General features: G+C 45.0%; 1 protein-coding gene and 1 long non-coding RNA gene across 2 annotated transcripts in view; one reads left to right on the top strand and one right to left on the bottom strand.

The window, feature by feature from the left end:
• LOC137541299 (uncharacterized) overlaps nucleotides 1-4,947 on the top strand; it is a 71,374-nt gene extending 66,427 nt beyond the window's left edge. Inside the window, exon 3 of the long non-coding RNA XR_011025121.1 lies at nucleotides 4,774-4,947. This is a non-coding gene — a long non-coding RNA (uncharacterized lncRNA). The remainder of the gene's footprint in view (nucleotides 1-4,773) is intronic.
• Nucleotides 1-23,360, bottom strand: part of DPM1 (dolichyl-phosphate mannosyltransferase subunit 1, catalytic) — a 36,740-nt gene extending 13,380 nt beyond the window's left edge. Inside the window, exons 1-7 of the mRNA XM_068262543.1 lie at nucleotides 23,188-23,360; nucleotides 20,557-20,656; nucleotides 18,391-18,424; nucleotides 15,503-15,579; nucleotides 13,300-13,325; nucleotides 10,822-10,917; nucleotides 4,875-4,943 (exon numbers count right to left, since the gene is read on the bottom strand). Of these exons, the coding sequence (XP_068118644.1) occupies nucleotides 4,875-4,943; nucleotides 10,822-10,917; nucleotides 13,300-13,325; nucleotides 15,503-15,579; nucleotides 18,391-18,424; nucleotides 20,557-20,656; nucleotides 23,188-23,324 (539 nt within the window). The 5' untranslated portion in view covers nucleotides 23,325-23,360. The remainder of the gene's footprint in view (nucleotides 1-4,874; nucleotides 4,944-10,821; nucleotides 10,918-13,299; nucleotides 13,326-15,502; nucleotides 15,580-18,390; nucleotides 18,425-20,556; nucleotides 20,657-23,187) is intronic.
• Nucleotides 23,361-23,779: the final 419 nt, after the last annotated feature.

The following is a 23,779-nucleotide window of genomic DNA, read 5'->3' as shown; positions in this document are numbered from 1 at the left end:
TGGAGGTACTTTGAGTGATGCATGTTTTTATTAAGTGCAGCTATCACAAAAGTACCTGCAAGTATCTGTACTCTAAAAACTATTCCAACAACTTGTGCATGCCTTGACTATCTCACGTCTAGACTACTGCAATTCTCTGCTCTGTGGTCTACCTGCTAATCGTTTGGCCCCATTACATGAATTCTCCTGCACGACTCATCCACCTCTCCTCCAGCCCTATCCCACTGTCACTCCCTTCACTGGCTGCTAATCCCACCTTCTCCACCTCTCCTCCTGCTTCTCCAGCCCTATCCCCGTCAGTCCCTTCACTGGCTGCCAGTCACACCTTGTCCACCTCTCCTCCCTCTTGCTTCTCCAGCCCTATCCCCCTCTGTCAGTCCCTTCACTGGCTGCCAATCACACCTCCTCCCACTTCTCCTGCCCTATCCCCTGTCACTCCCTTAACTATCAATCAGTCCCTTCACTGGCTGCCAATCACACCTCCTCCCACTTCTCCTGCCCTATCCCGTCACTCCCTTCACTATCAATCACACCTCATCCACCTCTCCTCCAGCCCTATCCCGCTCTGTCACTCCCTCCACTGGCTGCCAATATCACCTCATCCACCTATCCTCCAGCCGTATCCCCCTGTCACTCCCTGCACTGGCTGCCAATCACACCTCATCCACATCTCCTCCCGCTTCTCCAGTCTATCCCCCTTTGTCACTCCCTTCACTGGCTACCAGTTACACAAAGGATTCTTCCTATCTGAAGAAGGTGACTTCAACAGGGCCAACCTCCGTCAAGAGCTGCCGCGGTTCCATCAACACGTCATCTGCCCAACCAGGAATGCTAACACTCTGGACCATTGCTATACGGTCCTTAAAGGTGCATTCAAGGCCACCTGTGGGCAGCGCTTGGCTCATCAGACCACTGTGTCATCCACCCGATACCCACCTACAGAAGACGCCTGGAAACTGCGAAACCGGTCCTGAAATCCAGAAAAGTATGGTCAGATGATGCTAAACTACAACTTCAAGCCTGCTTTGACTGTACGGACTGGAAGCCCCTGGAAGCACCAAACCTAGACGAGTGGGCAGACAACATATCCTCGTACATCAACTTCTGCGAGGAAAACTGAATGCCAACAAAAACCCGCAAGCACTACCCAAATGACAAACCATGGTTCTCTAATAAACTTCTGAGGAGGAGCAAGGAAATTGCATACAGGTCCGGCAACCGGGTGGACTATAGAAGAGCAAAGAACATCCTAAACCGGGAACTGAAAGCCGCCGAAAAGAACTATGCTGTAAAATTGGAAAATAACCTCTCCTTGAGAGACTCACGAGCTGTCTGGAAGGGGCTCAAGGCTGCCACAAACTATAAGCCCCCCCCCCCCCCAATATGAAACTCCCAGCACAGAGCTCGCCGAGAGCCTCAGCAACTTCTATTGCAGACTTGAGAACAAGGCAGCGCCCACAGGGCCCCCGGTGTCTCCTGCCCTATCCTCTGACCCAGATGTCCCACTTCCAGGCCTCCCACCTCTGGCTGTAAATGAGGAGGATGTTCTGCAGCACCTGTCAAGGTTAAATACAAGGAAAGCCTCAGGCCACCATCGTGTCTGAAAACATGCGCACGGCAACTCGCTCCTGTTCTCTCCTCCATCTTAAATAAATCAATTCAGGTTGGCAAAGTCCCTGCTTGCTTTAAGAGGTCCACTATCATTCCTGTCCCTAAAAAACAATGCGTTTCCGACCTCAACAACTTAAGGCCAGTGGCTCTCACACCTGTCATCATGAAGACCTTTGAAAGCATGATCCTGCCTCTCCTAAAACTATCCACCAAGGTCATGCTGGACCCTCTTCAGTTTGCGTACAGAGCGAACAGGTCCACTGATGACGCCATAAACATCTGCCTGGAACTTGTCAATTATCACCTAGATAGGCCAGGCTCATACACTAGGATCCTTCTACTTGACTTTAGCTTGGCGTTTAACACAATCAGTCCCCAAATTTTTCAAGAGAACCTTGCTACCCTCAAGGTCCACCCCACCCGACACCTGTGGATCATGGACTTCCTAAGTAACAGATCCTAGGCCGTCAAGCTGGACACTACCACCTCGCAACCAAGGACCACCAACACAGGAGCCCCTCAAGGATGTGTGCTGTCGCTGTTCCTGTTCTCCCTTTATACAAACAACTGCAGGTCAACAGCAAACTCTGTCAAGGTTATGAAGTTCGCTGAGGATATCACTATAGTGGGCCTCATCTCTGGGAATGATGAGCAGGAGTACCGTCATCAGGTTGACAGAATTTGCCAGTGGTGTAGGGAGAACGGCCTAGTCCTCAACACTGGAAAAACCGTACAGCTGATTCTTGACTTTAGATGGCACACTCCCACTTCACCTCCAATCTGCATTGATGGCATGGAAGTTGAAATTGTCCCCTGTCACGCCTTCTACGAACTACAATTTCCAAGGACCTGATTTGGAAAGCCAACACGACTTCCACCCAGAAAAAAGCCCAGAAGAGACTATTTTTCCTCCGCCAACTGAAGAAGTTCGGCATGGCCCATGAACTGACGAGCTTCTACACCGCCACGATTGAATCTGTCCTCTGCTCCTCCATCTTGGTCTGGTACACTGTCTCCTCAGCCATCGACAGACTCAAACTACAGAGGGTCATAAGATCAGCAGAAAGGATCATTGGGAAACCTCTTCCCTCCCTGAATCAACTTTTTAACTCCAGGCTGCGCTCCAGAGCTCTGAGGATCATCAAGGACCCATCTCACCCCGGCTTCCACTTCTTCAGCCAGCTTCCCTCGGGCCGGAGATTCCGGACCATCTACACCAGGATCACAAGACACAAGAACAGCTTCTTCCCTTCAGCTGTCAACGCTTTGAACTCTATGGGCTCTCCTCACACTTGACGAAACTAGCGGTCAACTCAATGTTTTTGTTATGCTTATCTGTTGTATTCTTTATAAATTGTCTGTATTGTATGTCCTGGTTTCACATTAGCCCTGTACCTGCCAAAACCAATTCCGGGCACGACCCAGTCATGCTTGGCGAAATAAAAGCTTCTGATTTCCATATACCATCCTACACACAATCTCTGCTCTACTAACAACATTCTCCTGTCTTCCCCCGGTCACCCCTTCTAACTCCCGCCTCTAAGACTTTTCTTGATCCTTTCCCCTTCTCTGGAACTCTCTCCCTCAACATATCTGTCACTCACCCACACTTAGCCTTTTTAGCTGCAACCTGAAAAACTCACCTCTTTGTGCAAGCATACTCTCTCACTTAGGACACCCTGGCAACTAACCACCATTATACCATCTCATACACAGCTTCCCTTCACCTATTTGTACTATCCCTTATGCATGGTACACATCATGCAATTTCCTGTGAGATAGATGGTTTGAATAGATAATTTCCGACAAGTTCGATCTGATTTCCAAATTTAACGATTTGTATAGAAGTAATCTGAAAATTAATCAGATAAACGATAGGAAATCAGATCGGACCTGTTGGAAATTATCTATACGACCCATCTATCTGATGGGAAATTGCATGGTACTAGACTATAAAGCTAAAGCTACACGTCTTCCGCGTCCCCGCTCCGGATTCGATACCTGCTCGTCCCCGCGCATCTTCCTTTCAATTCCCTGTCATTGTCCACTCGCGGGGAACGCGCAGGGAATCGGCGGTAGCAAGATCCAACCTGTCGGATCTTATCAAATCGAGCCGCTGACACACATCGGAGCCTCATCTACGCGTGTAGATGAGGCTTAAGGCTAATTAGCCAATGCTGTGTAATGTGCATGCATATCTTCCTCCATAATGTAAAAATCTGTATCTGAATTTGTTCACTACATAAGCTGTAATCTAATATGGTCTTGTACAGTTAACTGTTTATATTGTATGGTTATACCTTGTATTCTGTTGTGTTCTTTTGTACATCCCCATGGAAAATGTTGGTGCTACAGAAATCAATATTTATACTTTAAAATAAATCCTAGCAATTTTAACCATTTCCATACCAGCAGTCTCTGCCCCCTTAAGAATCAGAGACTGCTGGTACGGTAAGATGCCACCTCCTGACGAATCGCCGCACATACCCGCCGGTCACGCCGTTCTGTCCCCGCCGCAGGTCCATCTCTCTGCCGACCCTATGACGGTAGAGCGCTGTGCGCCAGTCAGGAGCTGCTTTCATTGGCTCCTGAACCTGTCAGTCAATGTAAGCCAATGTGATTGGCTTACAGTGATGGCAGGGCCAGGAGCCAATGAAAACTGCTCCTGACCGGCTCAGAGTGATCTGCCGTCAGAGAAGGCGAGTGTATTGTGGTGGCGCGATCGGCGTGACTGCGCACCGTGATGACAGAAATCTAGGTCCTGTCAGATTCGCGCTGCCACATGCAGGACGTAGATTTCAACTGCATTGGTCCACAAATGGTTAAAAGTTAAAAATAAATAAAGCAGACATTCGTAAACATCTGCTTACAGAGTTTGTATTTTCTACCCATGTCTGCGTGGGTTTACTCCGGGCACTTCTGTTTCCTCCTACATCCTCAAAACATACAGGCAAGTTAATGGTCTTCCCCTAACATTGGCCATAGACTATGATGGACATATGACTATGGTAGGGATTAGAGTATGATCTCCTCTGAAGGATAGTTAGTGACAAGACTATATACACAGTGTAAAGCGCTGCGGAAGATGTTGGTGGTACATAAATACGAAATAATAGTATTTATTTTTTACTTTTACTATTGCTACTATGTAAACACTTACAGGAGACATCCCTGGAAAGTTGCTTATATGGACTGAACTACAAGGCAACCCCTCTGCTTCCAGCAAAGCACAATAGAGTAGAAGTGGGAAAGAAGAGACCCACCTGAAACTTCCTGTTAGGTCAGACGCTCCGGGACGCAGCAGGACCTGGCTCAGGAAGTTCGCACCCCGGCTGTCAGAGGAAAAAAAAACAGGTGAGAGCCCAGGTAAAAAGTCAATGCCACCTGTGGAGATATATTGGGGTGCTGATGCTGTTAAGGATAATACAGTAATATATTTTCATTTTCCCATTTTTATATCTGCTGTGGTATGTCAAAGGTGTAGAGATGCAGGCTAGATTCATTGACTGTTCCTGTATTTGTGTGGGTGGGTCACTAGACCTACATTTGCATCTAAAGAGGTCTTCAGTGAATACGACCAGTCACCTATCACACAGGACATCCTGCTGCAATGTGAAAGCCTTAATCAATTGTCACCTGTAACCTGGGGAGATTGGAAGTGAAGGAAGTCTTTTGTTTTGTGTGTGTGCTATAGTACCCTTTTCATGTATGTGGATCTCTGGAAATCCCATTTATGTCTGAGAACGGAGACAGGAAAACGCCTTAATCAAGTTTTCACCTGGAGTTGAAAGCCTAACTTCACAATCTTTGATGTATAGTAGACTTTTACCTGGAAATGGAATATGTCTGAGATTTAATTAAAACCTAGTTCCTCCCCTCCCCAAGTAAGTTGCAGCCTCCAGGCGTAGCTCAGAGTATAAAAAGCAGAGGCAAATGCCTAGTGACCATCTGCTCTGGGAGTTAGCGCATAGCTAGAGTCGATCTCGACTTCCGGTCGAACAAGCGGCATGCTCCTGCCGACAACTTTGAGACCTTCAAGTTGGTAACGTTTTTTTAATCCCCATTTTTATTTTACGCAAATATCCGTGTGTGTTATCTTTGTAACTTTTATCTTGTAACTATTTTTACTTTGTTTTTTGTAATCTTGTTGTATATATTAAGTTCTGCATTGTTCTATGTTTTTCTAGAATATTAAATTATTATTTAATAAGTTTGACTTCTGCCGTACTAAACTAACACTCATAGCCTAGAAGAGACTGAAGTGTAACCGTGTATAAGTTCATGCCTAATTGTACGCTTGAGCAACACTACCGTAGGAAATTGTAATTGCATTGTGTGTGGGGGCGTTTGTCATACGTTGGCCTAAGCGCGCAGCTGACCCAACGTACGAACAACGCCAGTGCGAGTAGCTAACAGTATCGTTCGGAACGACTGTTAGTGGGTCTTTGCTTCATGACAGTGTAAGATTGCAACTGTGTGTGTGTGTGGGTGCGTGGCGTTCCCGTATTTGGCCTAAGCGCAAAGCTGACCCAAATACGAAAACGCGGAGTGCGCGCTGAGGACTCGACAGCAGAGTGGAAGTGTCTAGCAACGCTAGTGGTGGCAGTGAGAGGTGTTTTGAGGGGTTCCAGCCTTGTTTGTAGCTTAAATAAGGCTGTTCCCCGCTTAATCTGGTCAAACCCGCAGTCGGAAACCGTATACGCAGGCGTGCCGCGGGCCGGTTCCTGACACCACCAATGATGTTGGTGCTGGCAATGAGCACACTAAATGCACAGCTTTGTCTTCACTAGAACTTAATGTCCTGATCATTGTTCTCTCACTACCACAGGAAATCTCTTGCTCATCACTAGTCATCACCATATACAGGGAAAACAAACAGCTGTTTACAGCAGCAACTCTTATACGATGCTGTAATTCATTTGGTTGCCGTCTTGCACAAGACCTGGTTCCCTGTGTGTGGACAGCCCACGACAAGTTGCAGCAGCCTATCTGACTGCCCCCCTGAATGCTATCTGGGCTCCTGCAGTAATAGACACGCAGGGGGACCGGAACCACTGATAACTAATTTTACATAAATCTGAGATGAAAGGGTATAAAAAATTTATACATACCTGGGGCTTCCTCCAGCCCCCGCCGGCCTGATCGCTCTCTCACTGTCCTCCTCCGCCTCCTGGATTGTCCATAGTAGCCCCGTTAGCTTCGCCAGTTGGTGCAGTCCGCCTGTGCATGTTCCCGCGGCCGGGATCGTTCTGCTCCTGAGCAGTAGTACTGCGCAGGTGCAGAGTGTTCATCCTGACAGGAGCATGGCGGGAGGGGCACGTGGGAGGGTCGCGCATGAGCAGTACACCCTGGCGAAGCTAGCGGGGCTTCTAGGGGATAATCCAGGAGGACGGCGAGGAAGCAATCGGCGTGGAAGGGGCTGGAGGAAGCCCCAGGTATGTAAAACACTTTCATACCCTTTCATCTCAGGTTCTCTTTAAATGAATATCAAATGGTCTAGTTCTACATTCATGAAAAGAAAAAATCCTTCCTGGACAGCTACATACATTGCTAGGATTTAGAACAAAACAACTAGTTGCAGCCACATAGATGTTCAGACAGGTGACTTGCAGGTGATAAATGGGAGTGGCAGCATCAGCTGTGCAAACAGAACCTCTGTGTCCGTAATCGTCTTTTTGAAGAAAACTCACTCATAGTTTCTGTTTGCAGTCGTGCTCCTGAGTTCAGGTACAGGTTAAGCCTAATACACAGGATTCAGTTTTCCGTCAGATTGATCTGATAGGAAGTTGCATCATGTGTACATGTCCAAACTGCCCCCCGATCGATAATGCAATAGATTTCTTGTTGATAACTACCCAAAATTGACTGCATTATTATCCAGGGCTGTGGAGTCAGTACAAAAATCCACCGACTCCGACTCCTCTAATTTGCATATTACAATCTTGTTGATTGAAAGTATGTAACATGAAATGCATCCCTTAACTGCCAACGCTTAGGAATTTTAAAAGGCAACTGAAGTGAGAAGGATATGGAGACTGCCATATTTATTCCCTTTTACCAAGGACTAGTTTTAGTCTATGACTAGAGTACTTGTAAAAGGTACAGATCAGAACAAAGAACATCTTTCAGGCCCTAGGCAATGTATCTGTGGGTACATGTAAGAGTGATGTGCAGGTACTCTGCAGGGGGAATGAGGAGATTCTTCCTCTATTACACATTCTTCATGTACAATCTGAACCAGGTTTATGGGTGATAGACAACACCTCTGTGTTCAATGTGCACAACATTCTCAGTGGATTCCCTGCAGCTTTGTGGAGAGTGCATATGTAGAGTATAGTACTACTGTGTAACAAAGTAAACCTGAGACAGATGAAATTAAAGTTTTATACATACCTGGGGCTTCCTCCAGCCCCCTTCAGGCTAATCAGTCCCTCGCTGTCCTCCGCCGCCACCTGGATCTTCTGCTATGAGTCCAGGTACTAGAGCCAGTCTGGCTTAGTGCGCATGCACACACTCCGCCGCCGGGAGCGTACTACACCTGCGCAGCACTATTGCGCAGGTGCAGAAAGCTCCTGGCTGTGGAAGCGGCACGAGGCCGGACTGCGCTGACTGGCTGAATTACCAGGACTCATAGCAGAAGATCCAGGTGGTGGAGGTGGACAGCGAGGGACTGATTAGCCTGAAGGGGGCTGGAAGAAGCTCCAGGTATGTATAAAACTTTTCATCCTTCTCAGGTACCATTTAATTCGTAGTCACCAAACCAAATTTTAATAACATATCAAATTATTTGATTTCATGAGCAAAGAGTACATTTGCATAAATCAGAACCATGCAGAATTATTTCCATCTCATTGACCATCTCTATTAGTGACACAGCTACACATCAGGCTTTATTCTTACAGCATAGATGTTATTTAGTATATATAAGAGATTCCTGTGTACACATCATATATACAGTCACAATCAGATATGTATATCTGACCTTAAAAATACGGGGACTACTTTATTGAAGCAGCACAAGTAACTAATTTTGATTGGTTTATTTCATTTTTGTGGACTAAGAACAGCTATTACTGTATGTATAAATTATTTATGACTATTATCTGAGAAATAGAACATTTTATCATATTTTCTATTTTAATTACAGTTTAAATTCATTATGAGTCTGAGCATTTTTTCCCCGACTCCAGGCACCCAAAATTGCCCTGACTCCAACTCCACAGCCCTGTTATTATCGGGATCTGATTGGACTAATTGGAAATTATAGGATTGATCCGTCGATCTGACAGAAATGGGCCGAAAACAGCTTACAATGGCTTCAAGCTGGTTTGTGTGTGCTACCAAGTCTCCTCTGCCTGCAGGAATCGAGGTATGAGGTATGGGGAATGGGGTGTACCCGCCCCCCTAACCCCACCCTCCCTCAAATCCACTACTCACTGCAATTTTGCCCTTCCATCTCTTACCCCTATACTTTATGAGCTCCGTTCCATGCAAATTCAGATGGGAAATCCCAGTCTACTGAAAAAATGAGGGAAAAAGACATTGCATCTGAATCCCCATAGCTCTACGCTGTGTGTTCGCATCAGCATAATTGTCGGCCAATCAGAGGACTTTTAGAGGAAGGCTTCAGCATCCTTGTTCTTCAGTGCCAACTGCTTCTGTTTCATGCCAGAACTGGAAGCCACAACTCGGGTGATTTCTGGAATTGAGGATACAAGTGCTATCAGTGCCAGGAAAAGTGGCTGATGTGTTCCCTGACCCTGGTAATCACACTACAGCTATGACAGGTCAAGACCATAATGTCTCCAATAAGAAGAAGACATCAGTACCATATACTCGGGGCATCCTCTTAAGCCTGGTACACACATTTAATTCTGCACTGGCCAGTTACTGGCCCATTTTACCACCTCCAAGGCACCTGAGCTGCCACTTATTTCTGCTTAAGTTTCACCGCTGATGGGAGAGCAGAAAGCTTTTACCATGCACATTCCTTGAGGGAAACAGACAACTGCTTTTCCTAGCACTACTATTTGGTCATCTGCTTATCCTGTTCTGATTGTTCTCAACTAAAAATATATTAAGGAATATACTTAATCTGCATACACACTTTTACCGGACCCTCCTGGTGCGCACCACTGTGGCTTGGGACCCGTTCCCTCTTTGCGCCTGTACTGCTACACGTGCATGAGTGCAGCTGCAATGGGCACGCACAAGTATGGTCCACACCTACGCAGTAGCATAAAGCCGATCATGCATTGTGGAGGAGAAAGCCGCCGTCTGAGCAGACCATACTCGTGCACACATGACCATGAAAATATATTCCCCTAGCCCAGTCTTTCTCAACCAGGGTTCCTTGAGTAGTCTGCAGGGGTTAGTTGGCATTCCCAAACCCCCCCCCATTGTGTGTGTGTGTGTGTGTGTGTGTGTGTGTGTGTGTGTGTGTGTGTGTGTGTGGGGGGGGGGGGGGGGGGTACATTATTTGCAGGGTTCCTCCAGGGTACAAAGGTTGAGAAAGGCTGCCCTAGCCCTTGTTGAATACGCTTAGGTGGATCCTGCGCTGGAACGGTGGGCAACAGGATGATTATGGTAGCCTCAGGAGGCTTCCATCTACTGAGGTAAATTTCTATTTTATTTTTTTATAGGGGGGAAAGAGAGAAGAGCTTCAGGTATGCTGTAAAGAACAACTGATTCGTTGTATTTTCAATCCAACTTGATTGTTGTATCAAATGGGTAAGCTGGAAAGATGTATATCTGAATGATAAAGATTATTGTAAAACATCTGAATGATCATTTTAGATACGTTAGCAATGGTTTTTAAACTTATAATTCAAGAAGATTGTGGCAGCTAGTATATAGCCCACTGAAAAAATAATCCACATGCTTGATTAAAGTCATCTGAGGTGGCCAATAACGACCACCTCAGCGGATAATCAAGTGTGTGTACAGCAGCCCCCAACCAGCAAACGATCCGTCCCGTGGGTCAACTTGTCCGAGCGACGGTCAACTCCTTTCTGCACACCACTTCCCCTTATGACGTCACATATGTGTCGCTCTGTCATCCTTCACCCACCCGCATAGCAACAAAACGCACTGTCAGCTACACAGCTGGAACGTCTGCACAGGCCGGGCCAGCGATGTCGCCCGAGGATCCTGATCGCCGACATCAGTCAAAAGTGTGTACTAAAAGAATACTCCCAATGATGTACATACCTTATGAGCTTCCTCTTTAAATCCCAACCATAAACGCCGCCATTTCCTATGTAGCGAGTTCCAGACACAATGTCAAAATTCCCTTCTTTCTGTTTGCTGTGAAAGATGAGAAATAACGGTTTCTGCTGTGACAACAAGAGGACTACATTCACCATAACTAATAACCTTTCCACTGAAAAGACAACAGTCATCCGAGATGGGTAATCAGCTGTGGACAGTACAAGTACATACATAAAAGGCTTGTCGGGTCCTTCTGGCTCAAAAAGCTTGCATTGCGTACATTTAATAACAGCGCTTGTTAATTTGGCCACTGGATAGATTTTATGATCTGTTTGATATCATCAACTGGATCATATGATAGACACCTTTAACCTCCCTGGCGGTAAGCCCATGCTGAGCTCGGGCTATGCCGCGCAGGAGGATTTCTCAGGCCCTGCTGGGCCGATTTGCCTATTTTTTTTTTGCAACACGCAGCTAGCACTTTGCTAGCTGCGTGTGCACTCTGATTGCTGCCGCTCAGCGCCGAATAGCCGCCACTCCGCACCGATTAGCCGCCACTCCTGCACATTTGCTGGCTGTGATGCTGTTCCTCTGCCTCTAGTACTTTTAGCCATAGTCCCTGAACAAGCATACAGCAGATCAGGTGTTTCTGACAAAACTGGCTGCATGCTTCTTTCAGGATCAAAAGGATAGCCAGGCAATTGGTATTGTGTAAAAGGAAATACATATGGCAAGCCTCCCTATATCTCTCACCTTGGGTTCCTTTTAAATAGCATAGTTTCCTGAAGCTGGCTTTCTGGCATATCACAGCTTCTGTCCAGTAAAAGAGTAGTACCAGAAGATTGGTGCTGTAAACACCCACAACTCTCTGATGGTTAGCAGGGATGGTACTTGAGATGCAGATAAGCTGATGCAGGATTATGCACACTCTGTATGCAAACTCATGCAGTTTGAAAATGGAACAACTGAATTCCACCCCGGAGGCATTAGCAGCAGAGCTGAGTATATACTCGCATAGAAGCCAAATTGTTTGGTCCAAAAAAGTAACCCTAAAGTGGGGGTGTCGGCTTCTATGCGAGTCACCAATTTGATGTGTATGGGTCAGTGTATCTATTGATCTGTTCTGTGCCTCTGGATGTGTGCCGGCCGACACTGATACTGAGCGGGCTTGCAGGGGACAGAGGATCAGATCGGTTCCTGCCCTACAGCGGATCGGATGACCAGAGGGGAGCGGACATTGCAGGGGCTGCTTTACAATAGATGCTGGCGTCTGCCTTGTCGCAACATGCTTTCCTGCAGGTTGTTCGTATGACCGGTGGAGAGCGCATCTGATGGCGGAAGTACAGGTGGCCGGCGGGGTGTGCAGCGTTGATGTCAGTGCCCTCTTTCATCTACCCACGCATCATCTCTAAAGCGCCACTAAAGGGCGTTCTAGGGATGACGCACGGATAAACAGGTCACTGACGTCACCGTTGCACGCTGTGTACAACACAGCCCGCCGGCCATCCAAACTTCCGCTGTCAAATACGCCTTCTTCCGGCCATCTAAACCAACATGCAGGGAAGCATGTTGCGACAGGTAAGGCGCCAGCATCCTTTTTACAGCTGCCCCTGGAAGATCCACTCCCGTCCGGCAAGCCGATCCACTTCAGGGTAGGCACCAGGAACCAATCTGATCCTCTGTCCCCTGCAAACCCGCTCAGCACCAGTGTCATAATTGTTGCACTCCGCATGCATCCAGAGGAACAGAAAGGTCAGTAGATACACTGATACATGCAGCAGCCCCTGCAAGATCTGCTCCCCTCTGCCCATACCAGTTATAGTGGGGGTCCTGGTGGCTCTTCTCAGCACATATTTCTGGTAAGGGTCATCCCTCTTGGCACTATTTAGTTTGGGGTTGTTGGTTTCTTGAGATATAGATATATATATATAACAGCATTTACACTTTATGTATATACCTTACCAAAATACTTTGCTTATTATTGCTGCTAGAGACAATATTATGGGAGAATTGCCTGTTTTGTGACTTATATGTGTGTAATTGCCCATTTTCTTTATTATGTATACCCTCCTGGTATGGTTAACTATCATAGTTAATACACACTAGTCTGGTTTGTAAATTACACTTTATCTTCAGTCGGACTGTATTCATACAGTAAATAGGGGCTATACTCTGGAGGGCGCTTATATGCAAGTCAAACACTTTTTCCTAGTTTTTAAGGGAAAAGTGGGTACCTCGGCTTATATGCGAGTATATACGGGGCCCCGAAACGACTCGGTTTTTGGAATGGTTGTGTCACGTGTTTAATAAACAGGACATTTGTTGTGGATTACAATATTGGTTCAGCACCTCACCAGTGGTGTGCGACTCCATACTCTGTGTTTTGGACTGTGTATCTGCAACAGGCCTGTGACAAATGTTACCCGAGTGGCATTACCTATAATCTTACCCAGCTTACAGATGAAGCGTTATACTTACTCGATAAACTCTGGGATGAATTTAGGCTAAAAAAAGAAAAAGAAAATAGGAAAAATAATATGAGTCATGAAAAGTAATCAGTAAATCGCTACACATCAAACAGTGTTTTTAAGATTATGCCCTATGCATTGTCTACTCCTACACACATACAAACTGTTGCCTGCATGGATTAAAGTGACACTGAAGCGAAAAAAAAACATATGATATAATGAATTGGTTGTGTAGTATGGATAATTAATAGAACATTAGTTGCAAAGAAAATGGTGTCATTTTATTTTCAGGTACTGTATATAGCTTTCTTAATAACATTGCATCATTCTCTAATAATTGTAGTTTCCACAATATACTCAGCATTTTAAATGATTTCACAGATCAGGCTAGTGACCTTTTGAACTTTTCTCTGTAGAAAAACCATAAACAAAGAAACAATTAGACAGTTGAGATAAGAGCTTCAAAAGACAGTGCTGTCCAGACTTTATAAAGTCGCAAAGCTCACAGAAGCTCTTTTGCATAGATAACAACTGAAGTTTATTACCTCTTTTGGAAAACAATGAGACTCATATTTGTGCTAATGTTTTATTTCTTAGCTGTACTACACATACAAATCATCAGATCAGAAGTTTATTTTCACTTCAGATTCCCTTTAAAGGGAATGTCCAAGCAAAATAAAAAATTTAGTTTCACTTACCTGGGGCTTCTACCAGCCCCATGCAGCCATCCTGTGCCCTCGTAGTCACTCACTGCTGCTCTGGTCCCCCGCTGGCAGCTTGCTGACCTCGGAGGTCGGCGGGACGCATTGCGTACATTTTTACGCATTCCCGCTAGTGCAGGAACATTAACACATACATTTTTACGCATTACTGGTTCAATGCGTAAAAATGTACGCATTAAACTAGTAACGCGTAAAATATATGTGTTAATGTTCCTGCACTAGCGGGAATGCGTAAAAATGTACGCAATGCGTCCCGCCGACCTCCGAGGTCGGCAAGCTGCCAGCGGGGGACTGGAGCAGCAGTGAGTGACTACGAGGGCACAGGATGGCTGCATGGGGCTGGTAGAAGCCCCAGGTAAGTGAAACTAAATTTTTTATTTTGCTTGGACATTCCCTTTAAAGTGGACCCAAATTAAAAATACAAGATTTTGGAAATAAAATCTATTTTCTAAATTATAATAATAAATAGCAGCCTTTTTTCAGCTGCACGATGACAAATATAAAATATTTTACATTTATTGAAGGAACCTCTCCTTTCATATTGCCGGGACAGAATCCGGCAAACTGGTGGAGTAGGTGGTGTCCGGCAAAGGAGGAATTGCTAATGGCTGCCACCTGTATAACCCTAGTTATGAAAAGAGAAGGGTGAAAAGTATGCACTGAAATGCTCATAGGCTTGAAGGAGTATTTATCTTTGTATGTGTCAGAGCAGTGCAACTAAATATTTTTAATTAAAAACATTTTTTGGTTTGGGTCCGCTTTAAGTCTGATCCATTGGTCGACAGTTTAAGGCCGAGTGCTGCACAGATGTGTTGCTAGTCTATAGACTAGTGACGCATTGGGCATGATTCACAAAGCTTTTCACTTTATCTATGTTACATTTTTCAGCTCCCAAAGGGCAAAAATATAATTTAATTAAGGTAAGAAAAGTATTATTGACATGAAGTTAATCAGGAACAACTTACTTTGAGTGATTATTTTGCTTGTTAATGTGCTGAAAGGGTATTTTTATTAATTGGGTGAAAAATAAGTAATTTATGAGAGGTTTTGTGAACTGACTCCATTCTGTTGCTATGGAGTTGGTGGGACATGGCAACAGCAAGTAAGTAAGACGGGTAAAGAGGAGAACAATATTCTCGGCCTGCGCACAGATGAGAGGATTCGTCAAGCTTTACTCCCGCCCCCCGCCGTACATGTGACCAGCTGCCTCAGCCGAGAATCATCTAGCAAGTTTACAAAGCCTAAAAGCACATCATTTCTTAAAGGGAGAGGGATATGGAGGCTGCCATATTTATTTCCTTTTAAACAATACCAGTTGCCTGGCAGCCCTGCGGTTCTCTTTTGCTGCAGTAGTGTCTGATTCACCCACCTGAAACAAGCATGCAGCCAGCCAGTCAAAGTTAAAAGGTAAGCAAACGTCAGATGTGAACATAACAAAATGTTCTAAATAAAAGGCATCCGGAGATAAGGCAAACGTGAAGAAATACATACATGGTGAGAGAGATCGGCATCCATAATAATGATGAAGTTTCCAGTCGCATGCTGCATGCCGTGAATATAGGCTGTCCCTACAGAGGGCACAAAACAAAACAGAGAATGCAGTATGTAACTTAACAGTGCAATGGTGGCTTCATTACTTATCTGCAGGCAGAAATATACTACAAATTACTGTAATAAGCAGACTGGACGAACTAGTAGAATCTGACGCACGGCCACCATAGACTGCAATGAAAATGTGCAAGTTTGCGGCTATTCAATAGCTTGTGCTCAGCTACAGTATAGCCAAGAGTCTGCTATCGGTTATGTGGCACTGCTCCGGATATCTGGTATGTAGGGCCAAGCTCATCTATGATAAAGTCAAGCTCAATAGTTTACTGTTAGGGGATGTTATTGGGGCTCAGCTATAATATAGAGGAGCTCCAGGGGTTAGTGTTAGGGTAGAGGGGGCGTATAGAGAGGTGTATGCTAGGAGAGGGGTCTCTGAGGCACTCATGGTGGCGGAACGCCGAGACCTGGGCTGAGGCGCAAGCTTCCGGGTCTCGGCAGGCTGCTGACATCACTGAAGTGCACCATGGTGCTCAGCTCCCGTTGGATAGGCGGTGGACGCGTTCCGCCGATGTAAACAGTAGCCATGTAAGTACACTGCGTGTCAGCTGATCTGCTGACATCCTGAAAGGCCATTGGTTGTTTTTGATTCCTTTGCTTTTTGGATTGGTTAGTCTGTGTATTTAATACAGGTGAGCGCCCTCACACATCGCCCATGATAGCATTAGCTGTGGCTTGTTGCTGGGTATGCACTCACACTCTGTTTTGATCTCTGTTGCCGACTTTGCCTTGTATCCTGACCAAGCTTTACTCTAGATTGATCCCTGTTGCCAACCACTGTCTGTTCCCGACTTCGCTTCTGATTGGATTACCTGTTGCCGACTCTGCTTTATACCTGGACTTCGCCTGATTGCCGCCTGGATCGACCCCTGCTTGATCAACCTTCCTGGCGGTAAGCCCGAGCTGAGCTCGGGCTATGCCACGCAGGAAGATATCTCAGCCCCTGGTGGGGCGATTTCCTCCATTCAAAATGTTGTACGCGCAGCTAGCACTTTGCTAGCCGCGCGTACAGCTTGATCGGCGATCGCCCGTACGCAGCGGCGCAAGAGGGCCCCCCCCCCCGCCAGAGCCCTGCGCTGCCTGGACCAATGAGTTCCGGGCAGCGCTATGGGCTGGATCGGAGGTGTCTGACGTCAGGACGTCGGCTGACGTCCATGACGTCATTCCGATCGTTGCCATGGCGACAGGAGAAGCCAAACAGGGGAGTGCATTATATACGCGTTCCCCTGTTTGCTATTGATCCCGGCGACGATCGCACTAGAGGGACACATGCGCCCTCTAGTGGTGTTTCATGTAGCTACCACTCTGGTAGCTTTACATGAAACAAAAAAAAAATAAATAAAAAAAAAAGGATTTTTGCCAATTTGGCAAAAAAAATTAACCGCCAGGGAGGTTAAAGGACTCCCATGAACTCTGCCTGGATCGACTGGCTTGTACTGACCATGCTACCTGTGTTTGACCTGCCTAAACCAATCCACACCAACCTGCAGTCACATGGCTATCATCTGGACTGCCTCAGCCTTCAGGCCTCAGTTGACTATACCACTTGTGTATTCTGTGCCTTGTATAATATCTATTGGTTCTGTTTGGTGGATACTATCTGTCAGTCTGTATGCTACATCTACCTGCAGGGTTATTGTAGTTCTCTGTCAGGTAGGAGTTTGTGCAGGTGTTACGGGCTGGGCTATAGGTCAGTTATATGGGCATACAGCCTGACCTATAGTCATTAACCAGAGAAGCCTGACAGGTGTTCATATTAGGTGTATAGATAGGGGTATGCTGGGGTGGTGTTTCAGGAAGGTAGTGTTAGGCAAATATATAGTGGTATGCTAAGGGGGGGGGGGGGGGGGGGGGGGTTAATGTTAGATATACAGACAGGGATCATGTTAGGTGATAGGAAAGCTGCTATGTTCACATTGTGAATCGCCAGCGCTATTGCAAGCGCTGAGCGATTTATTGTGATTTTTTTAATCACCTTTCCCTGCGCTTTAAGTGCTTTTCTAAGTGCTTTTTTTTCCCACTTTCTGACGTTAGTCAGGAATTAAATAAATACAATGTATATGAATATATATATGTATATGAATATATATGTATATGAAATGAATAAATACAATGTATATGAATATATATATGTATATGAATATATATGTATATGAAATGAATAAATACAATGTATTTATTCATAGAAGCGCTTGGGAAATCGCTATACAAAGTGCTTTTTCGAGTGCTTTCCCTATACCTTCCATTAAGTCAAAGCGCTCAGAAAATGGGGCAGGCATCGCTTTTGAAAGCAGATCGGAAACAAACCGCTCATATGCGAACACTCTCATAGGGAAACATCGCACAAGCGCTTTTAGGGCGATTTCTAAAATCGCCAGCGCTTTAAAAAAATACACAAACGCTCATAGTGTGAACAAGCCCTACTACAGACGCCAAATGAAGATACGCTTTTGCAATACGCATGCAGAAAGGAGCATCAGTAGCTAAATGTGGTTGCCTATCATTAGGATTGGACACAATGGGCAGGATTCACAAAGCTTTTTCACCTGTTTTCACCTGATCTATATTACTTTGTAAAAGAGCAAAAATATATTAGAATTAAGGTAAGAAAAGTAATATTGAAATAAAGTTAATCAGGAACAATTTACTTTGAGTGATTATTTTGCTTGTAAATGTGCTGAAAGGGTATTTTTATCAAATAGGTGATAAATAAGTCATTTGTGAGGCGTTTTGTGAATAAAGCCCAATATGTGAATAGAAACGAAACGGCATACCTAATCCCAGCTTCTTTTCCCGGGGACGGAGTACCTGTTACGTAAAAGCAAAAAGACTGAAGTAACGACTTGCTGTCAAACAGAAAAGGGGCACAAATATACCGCATAAGACGCTCTGGAATATAAGACACACCTAGGTTTAGAGGGCAAAAATATTATATGTATATACATAAACACGAAATCTGGTGCGTAAAAATGTTCCAGGAGCGTCTTGTAGCTTTCACCCCCAATGTGTCTCCTCCTGTCCCCAGTGTGTCTCCCTGGCTTCCCCTGTGTGTTTCCGCTCCCCCCTTGCATAATTAGCAGTGTAGTGGCAGCATGTCTTACCTAATCCATGGCTCCTGTGGGGATTGCAAACCTCTCTCTCTTCTCTTCAGCAATGCTCCTCAGCAGAAGCTGTCAATAAGAGGAGCTGCGCAGCACAGGAGAGGTCTGCGATCCCCGCAGGAGCCATGGATTAGATAAGACACGCTGCCAATACACTGCTAATTATACCCGGGGGGAGTGGACACACACACACACACACACACATATATGGGGGAGACGACACACGGGAAGCCGGGGACATGGGGTAGCTGACACACAAGGGACAATCCAGGGAGTCCTCAACATTGCAGCCGGTCGGCAACTCGTATCAGCGGGTGTTTGCAAGTAGGGGATTCTCTGCATTCGCCGAATATGACGCAGGGACTTTTTCTCCCCATTTTTCTTATTCTTCAATTCACTTTTTCTCTTAAGTTTTTTTTCTAGTAGATCATCATCATCTGTTTAAAAAAAAAGTACCAAATAGTTGAAAAGAGTATTTTGGATGCTGGTGGCTCAAAAGGCATTATATTAATAAATTGTGAAAATACCACCTAGAGGAAAAAGTGAATTGCTTATGGGCCCTGGAATCAATTAGGATATTGGCCAACAGAGGTTATGTCTGGACCTTATGTCCCTGTAGACTGTATCCAACCAAGCAAACATTAAGGGCCCTTTTCCACTAGCAATCGCTAGCGTTCACGCTGAACGCTAGCGATTGCTAAATCGCAAAATGCAGGAAAGTTCCGGCGATTGCGTTCACGCTTTTGCTATGCTGTAGTGTGCATAGCAAAATCGCGGCGAATATCGCTCCGCAGCGCGATCTCGTTTGAGCCAAAAACGAATCGCGGTAGTGGAAATAACCTACCGCGATTCATATGTTATTTAGCAAGCCGCAGCGATTTAAAAAAATCACTAGCGGTTTGTGATTTTGCGATTCAGCATCGCAAATGCCGCTAGTGGAAAAGGGCCCTTAAAGACAATATTTTATCTTTCTTAGCTTGTACAGCCATATCTGAATCATTGATTATCACAGCAAATCACCTAAAAAAAAAAAAACAGCCTTATTTTTGCGGATTGAATACATTTTAAACACAATTATTCATCAGTATAAATCAGGGGTCAGGAACCTTTTTGGCTGAGAGAGCCATAAATACCACATTTTAAAATGTATTTCCATGAGAGCCATAAAATGTTTATTAGCAGTTGACCGGCAGAATAATTCTCACCGATAATTGAAAGTTATAAATCTGTGTGTGGCTGAGAAAAACGTCTCAGTGCAGTGTAACAGATAACCAGCTTGAAAGTTCAACATTTATATCTATGGGATCTGAATAACATCTAAAAAAACAAAAAAAAAAACTACCTTCATGAACCTAAGACAGATTTTTTAACTTTTTAAAAGGAACACTATCAACCCAAGGGTTCTAAAATGACAATGTACAAATAATGTCTACAAGATATAGATCATTTTATTGTGATTAGTAGTGATTAAGCTATTGGGATGAGCACGGAAAGGTGAAAATCGCTCTTGTCTGTTAGGGTAAAAACCGCGTTGGGGTGAAGTGGTTAAGCCAAAATAAAATTATGATTCCAGGAAAGACCCAATTATGAATTCTGTCATCAGTTTACTATAACTTCAAGATTCCTTTGTATCTGCATAATAAGTGCCTATTAGCTAGAGTCTACAGGTGGCTGATGTAGCTAAATTAACTGTACTCACAGGAGCCTCAACCCCCCCATTAGGACTGGAAAAGCTACTCCTATGTCTTACATCAGAAATAGGTGTCCAGTTGAAGCTACCCTATTCTTTCTTTGGACTTGGATAGAGGAGAGCCTTCCCAGAAACCGAACAACACTTACAATTTTATCTGATCCATAGATCTTCTGCAATTGCTTAGCAACTTCCAATGTTCCATCTGGGCTTCCATCATCAATTACGATAATTTCAAAATTATATCCACTGGAGAAAAAAAAAAAGAAAAAACGTGTTTTGCTTTTATCAGACACCAAATTAAATTTAAGACAATATTCATATAACACAGCAGACAGGAAACCAGAAACCTAATACAGGGGGTTTTCATCTTTAAACACTTCTACATACATGGGACGTCACAGACAGAGAGGTACAGCAATTTCTCTGTTCTATGACTGCATTGTCAGTGCACATGGACCAATTACAGAAAACAGGCTTGAAGTATAATCAAACACTTTGCGATTGTCAAGACCACTGCAAGCAGTTCACATGAACAATGTAACAAAAACAATAAATTCTCTATTATATAATAAATTATCCGATATTGAACAGCGCATGTGCATAAATTGTCTATAAATTATCAATTAATAAATTCTATATTATTTATATAATAAATTCTGTAACATTGAACCGCGAATGCGCAGGACTCTCACGCCAGACGGTGTGATGATGCGTAGACGGCCGGCATGATGACGTGGATCTACAAAGCGGGAAGCAGGCTTGACAACTTGACAATTTCAGGCCAAAGTTGTACCATAATAGAGCCGCTATATAGGGGTAGCTCGGCCTTTAGAGTTTTTCTAGCTCTCTCAGACATAGTGGATGTTGGCTATTTTTTCATCCACACTGATATACATTACAGTACTTAAGGATGGAAGAAATATTAGGTAGGGTGACTGGACTAATAGGCAAGCCATTACCCACAGAATATACCTGCAATAGTTGTATTACTTGTATAGACTTTAACCATGATAGATATATAGATAGATACACTCACACACAGTATTTTAATTTCAAGTGACTAAATAAAGATTACGTTTTATGTACATATAAAGCTGATCCTTTTGGACTTTGTATAGAATAGTGTATTTAAGATGTTGGGCTTCTTGGTGTTAGACATCCAATCTTAGCCCCCCTTCAGGAAACCACTCACCGGATGTTGGAGTCTCAACAGATCACTTTGCGCATTTGGGGTGTATGGCCCCCCCGTCGCCTCCTTCCGGTATAGACAGTGGCAGAGTGATGTGTTGATCACCTCTCGAACATCCTGTTAGGTTTGCGGATGGTGCATGTAGAAAAAGAAAAAAAAAAAACGGAAGGCCAGCTTCCAATAGTGTAACTCTATTTTATAAAAAGATTAAAATTGGTTAAAAACCCAAACAGCAAGTGTACAGGATGGCTGAGGAGGAATCAAGTGCCTTATAGCCGCCGTTCACCCCACTCTGCCTTTCAAGTCACCGCTGTGTAAAAATCCAAGACACCGCCGGTACGCTAGGCCGATGCACCAGCCTATACACAAAGAAGCGCAACATCTTAAATACATTAATTTTGCACTACTGCCCATAACCCAGAGACTTGGACATTGATTGAAGCTGTGCTGTGATGCACAACTTATCATCATCATTAGGATTTTATGTTATTTTAATTAATAAGAGCGAGCGCAGTTCTTTTTCTTCTTTTGTATAGAATAGAGAAGTGTAGGTGGCAAGAAGTTTACTTGGTAACGTATGCTTATTTTAGGCTACTTTCACACCAAGACGTTGCGTTATATGCAACGTTAAGGTCACATAACGTGCCCCTAACTGTGATGGTATTGGAGGACGCTACACAGAGCCGCGTTAAGCGGCTCTTGATGCGTCCGTGATGCGTAATTTTTGACGCATGCGCCGGTGGAGACCGCGTGAGCGGAACACTCCACATCAGGTGGTCCCGCCAGCCAATAAGCGGCCACTCCAGGAAGTAAACACTGCAGTGCAATGCACATTTATTAGCCATGTGGTTGGCCGCAATAGCGGACTCTCTCCGCCGCCTCTCCTGCCCCAAAGTAAAAAAAAAACATCACTGAGCATGTGCAAACAGCCTAACGCGGCTAAAGCCGCTATAACGTACAGCATGCAGCACTTTCTTTAAACGTGCTGCGTTACAATGTAACACAACGTGGGCACTGTGAACAGCCCATTGATTTTTCATTGCTGTGCGGTGGGCTGCGGTACAGGCTGCTCTAATGTGCGCCTGTAACGTCCCACTGTGAAAGCAACATTGTAATCACCAGCATTGTCTACGCACACACGCGCGCGCACGCACGCACGCACGCACACACGCACGCACGCACGCACGCACGCACGCACGCACGCACGCACGCACACACACACACGCACACGCACACGCACACGCACACACACCTTGAATAAAGCTGTACACACACTGCATTCTAAAGAAACTTCATCCAAAATGTGAATTTCTGCAGTAGCGGGGAAGGATTATGACCACATGCCTCTGTCTGGGTCCATTGTCGCTCAGAACAAAAACAGAGTGACCCCCCCCCCCCAAAATAAAAGAAAAAATAAATCACACATTCAGGCTGTCTGGCTCTACACAATAATTTTCTACTAACTGTTGTAACCTAAAGCAGAAAGCTTAGGAAAATGACCACAATGGGAACCAGACTGCAATACAAGCTTCATGGGGTTAATAGCACTTCCTTATTCTAGCCATAACAGTATTAAACGCTTTGTCACCTCTCCCCAAAGTATTTGACCAGGAGCCAGATGATAATGGGCAGGTTCTCCCTCTCGTTATAGGTGGGCAGCAATACGGAGTATTTATCAGCATCCTTTTCTCCCGATCCAGCCCTCCGATCCTTGTCTCCAGCCATTGCTGCCCGGAAATGACAGCTCACCGGCTTACAGGACTGTCAAACTACTTCCGCCAATCACAGCCGCTCTCATCACTGGGCGGGGAGCTGTACAGCTCATCCAATGGAGAGCTAGATGTAAATGAGGAGATGAGAACGCGCGGTGATTAGCGGAGTTGGCTAGTGGGCGTGTCCGGCTGTATAACCCGAGTTGACGGACGGGAGTTCTGTCAGTCTCCTCAGGACTGAGGAGATTACTGGAAGGGAGGGAGGTGATGTTGCTCTGTGGTCTCTTCAAAGGTGAAATTGCTACAGCATGGCTATAGGCAGTATACCTTGTAACTTCAGGGGTGCGTTTTATTAGCATGAAAGTGTATCATGCATACAGAGCTGGTGGCTTCCAAAAAATACTACCTTGTAAGTGTTCTATTACCATAGGGGTCTGTTAAAGGGACACTATCGATTAACATGTTTAT

Source organism: Hyperolius riggenbachi, chromosome 12, assembly GCF_040937935.1.
Source record: "Hyperolius riggenbachi isolate aHypRig1 chromosome 12, aHypRig1.pri, whole genome shotgun sequence".
In the NCBI taxonomy this organism is placed as follows: domain Eukaryota; kingdom Metazoa; phylum Chordata; class Amphibia; order Anura; family Hyperoliidae; genus Hyperolius; species Hyperolius riggenbachi.
This window is presented reverse-complemented; position numbering and strand designations above follow the sequence as displayed.